This window comes from Canis aureus, chromosome 1 (assembly GCF_053574225.1).
Source record: "Canis aureus isolate CA01 chromosome 1, VMU_Caureus_v.1.0, whole genome shotgun sequence".
In the NCBI taxonomy this organism is placed as follows: domain Eukaryota; kingdom Metazoa; phylum Chordata; class Mammalia; order Carnivora; family Canidae; genus Canis; species Canis aureus.
Window position 1 is genome coordinate 43,081,395 of NC_135611.1, and position 13,934 is coordinate 43,095,328.

Genomic DNA, 13,934 nt, shown 5'->3' on the forward strand with positions numbered 1-13,934 from the left:
CACCAAAATAATCCTTCCATTTGGAATTTTTATATTTATATTCCCAAATCATTATTTGGTCCTGTGACACTTTTCCCTATTACACATGTATGCAGGGACATCTATTAATACAGCTCCACTGTAATCATGAGATAAATGTTGTAAGGGATCTATGCTATTATGTTTATACAATGTCTTACTGTCTGCCTTTACTTTCTGGATTTAATGAAGCTTGCTAATCAAGAAAGCTTTTTTCCCCCTCTATATCCCCAAAATAAAATAACTTCAAAACATAGTTAATTCATTCAGTAGCATCTCTTATGTTTCCACTTCTCCTTCCTTACCTTTTGGTCAGATTTAGCTTGTGCTAAATTATCTGTCTTTGCTCTCAGCTTACTTAGAATAGTTGTGAGATCTTTGGCTATCTTCTGAATTTGCCGGCTGAACTCCTGGCTCATGGCCTTGCTCTGTTCAACTTCTCTTACTTTGTCCTGGATCTAAATAATCAATGAGAACAGCAAAACCAACTATGATTAAAATTGCATAATTGCTGCTGAAAACCTCAATCATAAGATGTTGACAAGAGAGACACTGGCATGGTTAATGCCATTTTGGCATCGATGCACTTTGTCAGACCAGCCACATGCTGTTATGAGCTCTCATGGCTTTCCACACAGCTTTGCTTCCCACCACCTTTATGCATGTACTGTCCCTTTCTGCTGCTGTTTCAGCAAAGAAACAAGCAATGCATGTACAGTGATCTATGCATCAAATGTTTATAGAATATTCATTATAGATAGCAATATACATATAGCTGAGTTTGAATCCTATCTTCTCCATTTACTACCTTCAGAACACAAATTCCTTTAAGCCTGTTCTTCCATAAAATGGAAAACATTTCCAGATAATTGGAAGCACCTGGATTTGTTTCCAAGCACCTTTTTATATATAGCTGTTGGTGATCTGTTAACTCCTTTTCCAACTTTCCAAGTGCATCCCTATAGTATATCAAAAAAAGGTTAAGCACATCTAATAAAAAAGAAAGGTTAAAAAAAAAAGTACAGTTAACATTTATAAGTTTCTAATGGCTTTGGTTTGATTTGATAACAGTGATATTTTTACTTCTAATAAAATGCGTAAGAGAAAACGGTAAAGAAATATTTTCTTTATATAAGTGAAAGGCCTTAAAAAAATCACTTTAGTACAGAGGAAACACAGCATTGAAAGAACACTTTTTTGAGGTGCCTAGATAGATAGCTCAGTCAGTTGAGTGCCTGACTCTTGGTTTCAGCTCAGGTCATGATCTCAGGATTGTAAGATGGAGGCCTGCATGGCTCTGCACTCAGCAGAGAGTCCACCTGAGATTCTCTCTCTCTCTCTACCTCTGTTCCTCCTCCCAACTCACACTTGCTCACCCACTCTATCTCTCTCTTTCTCTCTCAAATAAATAAATAAATCTTTTTTAAAAAAGAATACTTCTTTGGCTTTCATTAATTTTGAGTGCCAATGTAAATGGGATGCATGAAAATAACTCTAATATAGAAAAATTTACCCAGAGAAAAAGAAAAATTAAATTTAAACTCTTTTTTTAAGATTTGAGCTTTCTAAGTCATCCTTCCCAGTAAACCTTCCAATATCTAAGAAGAAAAACCAAATAGGCAATTAAATACTTAAAATAGAAAATAACATTTTAGTTTATTTTATTTAGTTTAGATGTAGCACTGGATTTTGATGAAATTTTTAAAAACACTTTACAATATACATTGGAGTGTCCAAAAAATGCAATGTACTTGTATGAATTTTATAATTGTTATGATGTGATACTACTTTCCATTTTATGTAGCACTTTAGAATTAGGGATATATCTTCTTTTTGTCCTCTATAGACCGCTTTCAACTTAACTGTGTTTTAGCATTATGTCACCAAGGAGGTCCTAAAAAGCTATTATGTTTCCAAACAGATGCTATCAAAGTTATTTTCACTACGTGAAAGCATGTCCTCTCTTTAGGACCTAACATAGAAATCTCCCTCTGATCTCAGTACTATGAATGATTATGTATCTCTTTGTTTAAAAATAAAAGACTTGTAAAATTTATAGTCATGGATTAGATTACATGGCACATCTTTCATTGGTCATTTGAAAGCTAGAGTTATTTAATGAGCCTTCCTCTAGCAAAATTATATGACTCACAAACATGCATTTTGGGTAATAAATTCTTCCTTAGCTTTACCTTATTTTTTTCACTCTGATTTTCCCTTTTTTCAAATATCTTACCTACTTACCTTATATTTTACTGAACTGAAATAACAGCTAGAGGAGTACCTGGCAGGTCCTGGGTACTAAAAAAATTTGTTGAATACATGAAATACAGCTTTTAGAAAAATTTAAGTCATTTTTAAAGAAAAAGGTGAAGTAGTAAGTTATTTGTAATTATATTAATTATATTACATATTATATTAATTATATTTTTATATTGTTCATATCTGCGATCATCTGATATATTGCCAGCAAATAAGACCTCTAATTTAATATTGTCAGTTTATACCGATGCATTTTTAACTGTTTCCATGGAGATATAATTATGAAAATCAAGAATTCTCCTACAAGAACACTGAGCCTCTGAAAGAATGGAAAGGCATACTTTGTGATCATAGATTTACCTGGTCATGGATAGTTCCTAGGTCCAGTGCCACTTCAGCTAACTGAAGGGATACTTCAGAAGGTAATATGGAATAAAGACCCAGGTATTTATTTTTCTGCTCTTCAGTCATTTTCTCAATGTTCTGTCGGCGATTTGTGGCTTCTGTTAGGAGAATCTATAAAAAAAAAAAAAAAAGACATCAGACCATGTATTATTCATCAATATATGATGTGTGGACTTAGAAAAACATTTTTTTAAAAACTCAAGCCTTTCTGGGGAGAAGCATGTCCCCTTTATACAGAACGAAAGAAACTCCCTTGAAATAATAAAAGCCTTTTATATAGTACATTTCTGAAGAATTTTAATTCAATACTCATTGAATATAAGCAAGCATATATCATTAAAATCACGACAACATTTTAAAATGATGAGTATAGGGAATAAGAAGAGTTTTGTACCTGAAGTTCTTCAAGTTGAGCATCTATTTCTATTGTTGGATTCCCCAAATATTCCTTTGTTTCCTGAACCCAAGATTTCACAGAATTGATCTGAGTCTCCACAACTTCTCGTTCCTTTAGCTCTTGTTTTACCACCTTTCCATTACTCTTCACTTTCTCCTGCATGCTTCAGAAACATTAAAATGATAAACCAGAAGTGGATTTGAAATGAAAGGAAGTCCCTAATTCATGACATCATATTATTAAAAATAGATGTAAAAAAAGTGAAGCCTCATATCTTTTTTTGCAAGTAAAGACTCTTCCCAGAATTGTGAGATGATATTCAGTAAAACTTAAGTCAAGGACAACAGAAGAATATATGTCATATGAAGTCAATGATTTATCCCCGGAAAACAGAGCTGACATACTTCCAAACCCCTAAATTGCAATGAATTTTCCTATCTTAAGTAACTAGTGATTGTTTATTTATTTTCTCTTTGGAAATCTACTCACATGGTGCAGAATCATCAGCATTTAAAAGTAATGTATAATTGGAATATTTGTGACTATTAGAGGCTAGTCTCTAAACAAAGTATCGAGCTTTGGAAATTTGGCACTTAATAATGTTCAACATCCAAATTGTAAGTTTTTATTTGAATTGACATAAGTCTGATAAAAAAGTTCAAATAAATGAAATCAGATTATCCTGAATTCATTTATAAGTAGAAGAGGTGAATATAGGCTATGGATGAGTATTAGTTAATACAGGATAAAATTATCTATTGACATTTTTTCTCTGGCTCAGTAAGTGAATTGGGCTGACTTTGCATCCTTAAGATTAACTTTCTCCTTCTGCTAAATTCACTATCAGTAAATAGTTTTTATTTATCTGGACTTTGACATTACTCTTATCTCCCTGTCCTCCAATTTAGCCAAAAAGTTATCAAGCTTTAACAAAATGTTCTCAATAGCTCTCACCTGTTTACCTTTCAAGCTTCATTTCTTATGAATTGCCCCATTGCCCAACAGCTCCTTGAAAATGACATGCTCACATCCAAGCTTCCTTACATTCTATTCCTGTTTGCTAATCTTTCCTCCCACTTCACTGCCTAGCTTAAGCCTGCCCAGTCTTCAGCATAAGTACCTCTCCTGAAGGGAAGCCTTCCTAGTTGCTTCTGCTTTCTATGCCCTTACCACTCTTTCCATGCTCTATCTAAATGATTCTGTAGTTGTCGGTTTCTGCTGCTTGAGTGAAAACCTCATGAAGGTAGAGACTGAATCTGTATGGCTCATTACTATATTTCTAATTACTACTAGTATGTATTTATCAGATAAATATTTCAAGAGTTAAGAAAAATGAAAGGCAGGGATGAAGAGAACAGTTCCCCCCATTTTTAAGGCAGCATGATGGAACATTCCCAGACTCTAATACCATGTATATCCTTTTGGGTTATGGCCAAGTTTAGTAACAGAGAACTAAAGCAAGTGTATACTTACTTCAGGCACCGATCTTGCATTGTCGTGATTTCCTGGACAATGGATGGCTCTTCTCCAGGGGACTTTGTGGCTCCATCCTGGAGCATACTTAGAGCTTGCTGCCGCAGCAGGCCTAAAGCCAATTGCTGCTGTTCCAGCTCCAGAATGAGCGTGTCATGAAAGTCAAGAAGAGTTAGGAGTTCTGCTTTTGAGGCTTTCTCTGCTGAACTTCCCGGTAATTTATCTTGTAGCTGATCAATTATTTCAGTGGCTTTTTTAACCTGATAACAAATGTATATACTATGAAGCTCAAAAACAAAATGAAAAGGCCAAGCAATTCCAATAAATGCCACATTTGATACTAAGGCATTGAAACACATTAAGATCATGACATAAAGTCTAAATATCAGGGACTAAACATGAACAATCTCCTTAATGTGAAAGGAAAGATTTCTGGGTTTTAGGATTTAATCTCAAAATAATAGGGCAACCAGACACCACATAACACAAAGGTTTTTTTTTTTTTTAAACTGAACAGATAAAAGAAAAACTCTTTCCAATATTTATGTTGACATGAATGCATGCCTTTCAGTCATTAAGGAGGATATGGTTTAAAACATTGAAGCTTACTTAAAAGATAAAAAGAATTAAATATGGGATTTTAAATTCTTGCTCATTTTTATGGCAAAGAAAATATTTTATACTTTTTCAGGGCCAGGTAAGACATTTCTTTTTAAAAATTTGTTTATTTGAGAGAGGGAGGGGAAGCGAGAGACAGTGTGCATAAGTAGGAGGAGGAGCAGAGGGAGAGAATTTCAAGCAGATGCCCTACTTAGTATGGAGCCCCATTTGGGGCTCAGTCTGAGGACCAATGAAATCATGATCCAAGTTAAAACCAAGAGTCAGATGCTTAACTGACTGAGCCACCCAGGCACTCCATTCTTTTTAAGATTTATTTATTTATTTTAGAGAGGCAGGGGGTAAGAAAATTATATTAAGAGCCTAGCAAAAGGGGCAAAGTGGGCTTGTATTTCTTTCAAAATTTAATTGCTTGGTTTTCTCATTAAAATAATCAGACCTTAGGGAACCTGGGTGTCTCAGCTGGTTGAGCATCTGACTCTTGATGGCTCAGAGTTGTGGGATTGAACACCCAGTCAGGCTCCATGCTCAGCAGTGAGTCTGCTTGGCATTCTCTCTGCCCCTCCCATTGTCCTCACTCTCTCTTTTTCTTTATCTAAACTTAAATAAATAAACCTTTAAAAAAAATCAGATCGTGACTTGGGGTTAAATTTCACATTAAATTGCACATTGTATTTCATATTTTGGTTTTCACGCCACTGAAATAGAGACTTAAAAAAGAAAGGCTTTTCGTTTTCATAAAGCCAATTTCAAAAAAGGAACAAAATAATATTGCTTTTGAAAATACATTGTCATCAGCAAGGAAAGAATTATTTGGGCCCATTAATCATGGAAATTACCTTATTGTTAAAGCTCTTCCACTCATCTACTGCATCTTCTAGTATCTTCTCCTGGTCCTGAGCCACAGCACGGAGACGTGTCCAGCGCTGCCAGACAGTAGTCATGGACCTGCTTATGGCTGCTTTGCTTGCATCATTTCCAGTTTTTTCCAATTGTGAAGTTTTATCCTCAAGGGCCACAACTTTCTCATGGAAAGAGTTAACTACTGATACTAAAGACTGAGGTAGCGAGAGGATAAAAAAGGTTATGAGGAGAGATTGATTTTTTAAAAGTTTTATGGATTTCAGTAAAGCCCAAATTACCTGCAAAAGGAAATGTTCCTATATATATTTATTTCCCTTAGTAACTCTTACTTTTACACTTAATTTTTTATTCACTTAGGCTTGAATTTTTTAAAGAGGTAAGATAAATATATCTTTATTAAAAACTTATTTATTAAAAAGTTTATTTGCAACTTGAGATAACATTCTCCCAATTTCAAAAAGCAGTAAAAATGTAAGTAAACTGCATTTGATATTTAAGTATGTTACATTCCACCTTATATTGCTGTGATATATGAGTGAGACTCAGTTATTAATATCTGAATATAATTTGAATTTATTGAAATTATTTACCGAAAATTTCAATTTATTGAAATTATTTACTGAAAAGTATTTACTGAAATTTATTAAGTATCATATCTTATCAGAAGAAAATTTCTCTGAAGGTCTTTTTATAAAACTAGCTGTGCATTTCATCAGGAATCCAGAAAGGTGGTAGCATTTAATTAAATTCAAACTGTTATAAAATATGACTTAGTGTATCCTTTTCATATTTAAATGCATCCAGGTGGGAATGAAGATATATTGACCTGTCTCTAGAACTCTCAGATGCCAAAGACCCATTACAATTACAATGAAAGGATATTTAAAACAACAACAAAAAACTAACCTTGTGTTCTGACAATTTTTCTTCTGCTTCATGACTGGAAGAAGTCTTTGATAACGAAAACTCAGACAATTTCTTTTCTGCATCATTCATCAATTCAATAACCTCTTCCCTTGCTTTCTGATAATCCTGCCATTGAGCTGCACACCTTGAATAAGTAAAAAAAAAGCCAAAAAGCAACATAAAATCACACATTTCTGTGCAGAGCTCTGATGTTAATATGTCTAACTATACTTAAGAGAGAAGAATGAATTTACATGTACATCTTTGGTATATTCCTGTTTTCCATGTGAAAATTCATTTCATTGGAATATAAAAACCAAAACAAATCTAATACCTCTGTAAGAGATCTAATTGGGCATGTGAGTCCTGGATTATCCTTTGACTTTTATCTTCCAGGGAAGCCATTTTCTGTGCCAGGTCCTCTTTTCCAGTTGGCTTGATGAGTGGGTCCAAGCTGGCTACCAGACCTTGGAGCTCTTCCAGGTTTCTGTGGAATTGATCTTCTGTACTAAAAAATTCCATGTGGCTTTTGAGCTTTTCTTCTGCACTCTCCACATCTATGCCATTGCCTGCCAGTTGTAACATCTCATGAGCATCCTCAAGCCAGTCGTTAGCTGCTTGAAATACTTGATAGTACCTTTGACATTGACTGTATATTTGAGTTAAGGCAGCCTGAAAAACAGTAATTGCAAACATAATCAACTCTCATTTGCAATGTATTTTCTGTAAATAGTTTAATTTTTGCCATTTCTTTTCTAGTTCTCAGTTATGTGGATATATGTGTAAAAGTGAATTGATAAGTTGGTGGAATTTTTTTAGGTGCACTTCACTATTATCTTTTACTTTTCCTTCTGCTATCCTTGGTTTTATTATTGCAGTTAAAATAAATACAAAAGGAAACAAATAGAATAGAAATTATTGGTGGTATCTTGATTACTTCTGAAAGTTTGTTCTCTCTCTTTTAAAAATAAATATGTAATGCTTTGCAATATATGACAGGCTGAATATTTACCAAAGTGAAATAATGCCTTAGTTGGTTGGAAGTATAACACCAGTGGGAATGTAAACTGGTACAGCCACTATGTAAATCAGTACGGCAGTTTCTAAAGAAATTAAAAATAAAAACACCATATAATCTAACAATCCTACTTCTAGGTATTTATCCAAAGAAAATGAAATCATTATCTTGAAAATATATCTGTACTCCTATGTTTATAACAGCATTTTTCACTAGTCAGGGTATAGAAACAACATACGTGTTCATCCATAGATGAATGGTTAAAGAAAATGTAGTATACAAAAATAAATTCAGAATGGATTAGAGACCTAAACGTGAGCCCTAAAATTATTAAAGTCCTAGAAAAAAACATAGGCATTAATTTCTTTGACATTGGCCTCAGCAACATTTTTCCAGATATGTCTCCTCAGGCAAAGGAAACAAAAAAAAAAAAATAAAATTAAAAGCTTTTGCAGAACAAAGGAAACCGTCAACAACAACAAAAAAAGGTAGCCTACTAAATGGAAGATATTCACAAACAATATATCCAATTAGGGGTTAATATCCAAAAATACATATAAAAAAAAACCTTGCACAACTCAATACCCAAAAACCCACAAATGGGCAAAGTATCTAAAGAGATATTTTTCCAAAGACATACAGATAGTAAATAGACACATGAAAAGATGCTCAACATCCCTCATCATCAGGGAAACAGAAATGAAAACCACAATGAGATATCATCTTGTGCCTGTCAGAATGAAAATGCACCAAAAAGACCAGAAATAACAAGTGTTGGCAAGAATGTAGAGAAAAAGGAACACTCATGCCCTTTTCCCCACTCAGAATCAGGTGAGAATGTAAACTGGTACAGCTACTACAGAAAATAGTATGGAAGTTCCTCATAAAGTTAAAAACAGAAATATCATATGATCCAGTAATTCCACCACTGGATTTTTGCCCAAGCAAATGAAAACACTGATTCAAAAGATATATGCACCCCTATGTTACAGAAGCATTATTTACAATAGCCAAGATACGGAAGTGCCCAAGTGTCCATTGATAGATGAATGGATAAGGAAACTGTAGTATATGTACACAATGGAATACTACTCAGCCATAAAAACAAAGGAGATCTTGCCATTTGTGACAACATAGATGAAGCTAGAGGTTATTATGCTAGGTGAAATAAGTCAGACAAAGACAAATACCAAATGATTTCACTTATATGTGGAATATAAAAACAAAAGAAATAGCCAAACAAAAAGCAGAAACAGACCCATAAATACAGAGAACTGATGACTGCCAGAGGAGTGGGTGAGGGAATGGGGAAAATGAGTAAAAGGGAATGGGAGGTACAAGCTTTGAGTTATGGAATGAATAAGTCATGTAGATGAAAGGTACAGTATAGGGTACATAGCAATGGTATTGTAATAGTGTTGTATATTGACAAATGGGAGCTTCACTTATGGTGAGCATAGCATGACATATAGTCTTGTCAAATCACTGTTGTATACCTGAAACTAATGTAATGTGTATCAACCATACTTCAATTAAAAAAAATAAAATATGGTATATATGAATATTATTCAGCCTTAAAAAAGAAGGAAGTCCTGTCATTAAAGAAAACGTGGATGAACCTAGAGGATATGATGCTAAGCAAAATAAGCCAGACAGAGAGAGACAAATACCACATGGTCTCACTTATATATGGAATCTAATGAAAAAAAAGGAGTTGAAATCATAGAAACTAAGCAGACTAGTGTTTGCTAGGGGGCCTAAGGGATGGAAAAAATAGAGGAGGTTGGTAAAATGGTAGAAATTATTAGTTTTAAGTTGAATAAGGTATGAAGATGTATAACATGGTGACTATAGTTGATAATACTACATTGTATAATTGAAATTTGCTAAGACATTAGAAATTAAATGTTCTCGACAAAAAATGTGAGATAACAGATATACTAATTCACTCAATGGGGGAAATCCTTTCATAGTGTTTACATATATCAAACCATTACATTGTACACTTTAAATATCTTAGAATTTTATTTGTCAGTTAATCCTCAATAAAGAGGAGGTTGGGAGGAAGGAAGTATAACACCAAACTTCCAAACTGTCATTCACCATACTAAATAGCAATTTCTGAAAATGAACTAGTATCCCATAAGTCTTGAATAGAGACTAAAACAAAACAAGTTTAAGAATGGAAAGCTGACCCCATAAAGTGAAATCCATTCAAATGCAGAAGGAGAGATCATAACCAGCCAGCAGTGACTGGACAAGACAAGCCATTACTATGCAAGCAGACACAGAAAGTACATGCAAGATTAGCACTTAACGTGGAAAGGATGTAGATGGTCAAGCAAAGAATCAGTGTGGACATTAATAATACCCCTGGAACCATGACCTTTAGTTACTGGGACCGAGACAACCAATAAGATTATCAATCACAAGATGGCAGAAGTAGGGACACCTTAACAGATTCAAGATTTTGGTTCAAAAAAATCAATAAATCAACAGAAGCAACCTTACAGGACAGATGTTTCTCAGAAATGAAAACTCCAGGTAACTTCTGTCCTGATTCTTCACCCTAGATTAAACACTCTATAGCTATAGGGAAATTATAAAAAGAATTTAACAGTGACCTTGATTCAACACGAAAAGGTAAAAGTATACTAAATAGACTATTGTTTAAGAAGTCAGAACTTTAGCTAATGAAGTTTCCCAAGATTTTACCCAAATATTAAGATTAAAAAAAGATTTACTATTTAGTGTTAACCAATCTATATGGAAAATACAGTTAAATCTTAGCTATCAGCTAAGATTCTTCGGGGTCTACTTCTGTCTCCATCAGGCCCTACACTGAGAGTATAAATCTAAGAGGGAAATATTATTATCCTTCTTCCACAGAACAGAAGCTGAGATTTGAGGAATGTAAGTCATTTGCCCAAGATCAAATAACTGATAATAAAACCCAGGTGTGCCTTACTCCAAAGCTTTAGCTACTATGTTATCCTAAGGAAAACGGTCTTTTATCTAAATGGCTGGTTGAAATTCCACAGAACTAGGAAGCTCTGTGCATGTTCTCAATTCTTTGTTATTCCCCAAGTAAAGTCATGAACGAATCTTGTAGTCTTGCTTCCTGCTGCAGGGGACCAAGAGAAGATGAGGAAAGGATGAAGAGAAGGGGAAACTGATGAGGAACCCCACAATAAACATGGCTTGGAATCAGGTCAGGATTGCATCATGTCCACAACACCTCCTTTGGAGGCTCTTCATCTAGCACTAATCTTAGAAATGTCAGGCTTCACATTGTTTAAGAAGGGCATCACTAACTATTCATTGCTAATTAATTAATTTTAGTATTAATGTACTCATGTGTGGTATTGATTATATTAGTGCTTTCATGCATTATCTCTCCTAAAGGTGAGAGATAACTGAGGTAACACAGAGAACTGTGTTATAACTAAGGAAAAGTAAAAGTCTGGAATACATGAGATTAATGCCATGCATATGAGCAATAAAGATGTTGAAGATGATTCTATATAGTGTCAAAAAAGAAATATAGGGATGCCTGGGTGACTTAGTTAAGTGTCCGACTCTACTTTCTCTTAGGTCATGATCTCAGAGTTGTGAGATGGAACCCTGCATCAGGCTCTGCACTGTGCATGGAGCCTGCTTGAGATTCATTCTCTCCCTCCCCCTTCCTATCTAAAAAAAATTGAATGAAGCATCTCTAACCAATAACAAAAACTAAGAAATTTCTCACAACTGTTTACAAATAAGCAGAGTAGAAAAAAGAAAAGAGAAGCCCTAGTATACTAACCTGTCTGGTGCGTAAAGCTTCCTGAATGTCTCCATCCAGCTCTGAGAGCTCAGCAAGAGTGTGCTGTAAATCAGCAGAAATTAGCTCTTTGGCTTTAGTGAATTTCTCCTTCTCCTTGTTACTCAGGGCATTCATTATTCTCAGGCTGGACTGTACCTCTTCTTGATGAATCTGGATCTTTCTGATCTCCTCCTGGATGTCCTGTAGGCTCAGTTCCAGGCAGACTGGCCCACTCAGCTCTGCCTTCACGCTCCTCAGCCAGTCCAGGGAGCGGCTCAGCTCTGTCTGGAAGTCTATACTCTGTACCATGCGGCTCTCACACTCTGTCACCGTCGCGCCAATGGCAGAAGTCAACAGTTTTAACTCCTCTTGCCAGGACTGGATCTGTTGCTTTGCTTTCTCATAAGCCAAGGGATCAAGATGTGGAACCAGATCTTCAAGATGTACAGTTACTCGTTTTAGTATGATTTCTGAATCCTGAAGACTTCCTGCTAGTGAGTGATACATTTTGAGCTTTTCCTCTGCAGGAAGTGTCTCCTCATTTACTTTGGACTGCTCTGTTTTCACAGCCTCTAGTTGTTTTTCTAGCTGGTGGCACATCTTTTCATGCTCTTGATATGCACTGGTGGTATCTTCCAATAAATTCACTCTTTGTTCTGCTTGTCGCTTCAGCCTGTGGTACAAGGTGACAAGGTGCAGCATCTTGTCTGGCTGCCAAGGCTGACCTGTGCTTCTAAAACTTTCTTTCTTCTGGTTCAGTTCATCCACTGCCTCCCCGAGGCCTGACACCTCTCTCAAAAGGGCTCTGCAACCATCCTGAAGAGACAGAGCCTCTTCAACTATCAGGTCAGTGGGGACTTTGTTCATCTTTAAGAATTGGTCTTCAAGTTCACTCAGAGATTGAGTTGTCAACTCGATCAAGGAAGCATACTCTTTCCGAGCAAGAATTGCTTCTTGGACTTTATAGAACTTGTCTTTAGCCAAGGCAACAACTACATTAAATTGCAGGGGCAGAGCATTTAGCTTTTCATTGAGGTAGGAATGATCAACTTCATTTAGTGATGGCAATATGGCCTGCCCAGTTCTCTGTAGTGTAAGCAGGAGATTTTCATATTCTGGAGATTGTTCAAGAATGTGTTGGTATTTGGCCAGCTGTGTATGAAGCTCAGCACTCTCATTCATTAGATTGATTTCAGGAAATGTAACAATATCTGCTTGTTTTAGCCAATGACAAGCCTTATCAAAATCTTCCTTAAAATGCTTCCTAGAAACTAAATTTTTTTCTAGTTCTTGTAGCCGATGGCTACACTTTTGTAAGACAGTGTCATAGACACTCTGCAACTCCTGGAGCTTACCCAGTATTTCACTCTTTTCCTGCTCTGTGGCTCCTTTCATTAATTCACGACCCTGAGCCCAAAGTCCAGTGACTTCATTTTGGTAGGTCTTGAGGCTGGCTTGCGCGCTCTTACATGTCTTAACTTGTTTGCTCACATCATCTGGTAACAGACAGATGTGCTCACGGAACATTATCTTTCGCTCATGTTGCTGAATTTGGCTGGTCGCCTGGAACACTGCCATAAGGAATTGGGTTTTCTCGGATAGGGCCTTGTTTAAGTACTTTCGTCTCTGGCCCACTAAGTCACTGAGACAATTCACATGACTCTGTGCATCAGAGAGTGCCTTCTGGATTATCTGCCGCTCATTTAGGCCAAGATCAGCCATCACCCTGTCAGCGTCCTTAATCAGTGATTTCAGGAGCATCTGTTTGGCCTCCAGTTCACTGCAAATGGCAAGGTGATCCATGAGGAGGTTCTGAGCCACATCTGGTGGGGGACTCTGTTTCAGGGCCTCAGAAATGTTGGGCTGTTGCTCCTCTGCCCACTCCATTAGCTCCTGAAACCTGGACCGCACCACATTTAACTCCTCCAGGTTGGTGACAGACACTTGGATTTTCCTTTTAACAAGGTCTTCAAGCTGAAACCAACGTTGTTCAAGGTGACTTGTCTGCTCTTTGACTAGTTCTTTGTCATCTAAATTCAGATGTTCTATCATTTTTTGTTTTTGATCTTTCAGATCTTCAATAGCCTGCTTTCTCTCCTGCAGTGCTAGGGCTAACTTTTTCAAAGCTTCTAGGTGGACAGCTGTACTCTCTGCATCAGACCTATAAA

The 13,934-nt window shown here is 36.0% G+C and overlaps 1 protein-coding gene across 14 annotated transcripts in view; it reads right to left on the bottom strand.

Annotated features, from left to right (window-relative positions):
* SYNE1 (spectrin repeat containing nuclear envelope protein 1) overlaps positions 1–13,934 on the bottom strand; it is a 448,999-nt gene that overhangs the window by 175,422 nt on the left and 259,643 nt on the right. For all 14 annotated transcript variants that reach the window (XM_077897071.1, XM_077897049.1, XM_077897055.1 and 11 more), the window contains 8 exons: positions 11,767–13,927; positions 7,278–7,615; positions 6,944–7,088; positions 6,013–6,231; positions 4,556–4,815; positions 3,080–3,245; positions 2,641–2,796; positions 324–476 (listed from right to left, as the gene is read on the bottom strand). In XM_077897071.1, the coding sequence (XP_077753197.1) occupies positions 324–476; positions 2,641–2,796; positions 3,080–3,245; positions 4,556–4,815; positions 6,013–6,231; positions 6,944–7,088; positions 7,278–7,615; positions 11,767–13,927 (3,598 nt within the window). The remainder of the gene's footprint in view (positions 1–323; positions 477–2,640; positions 2,797–3,079; positions 3,246–4,555; positions 4,816–6,012; positions 6,232–6,943; positions 7,089–7,277; positions 7,616–11,766; positions 13,928–13,934) is intronic.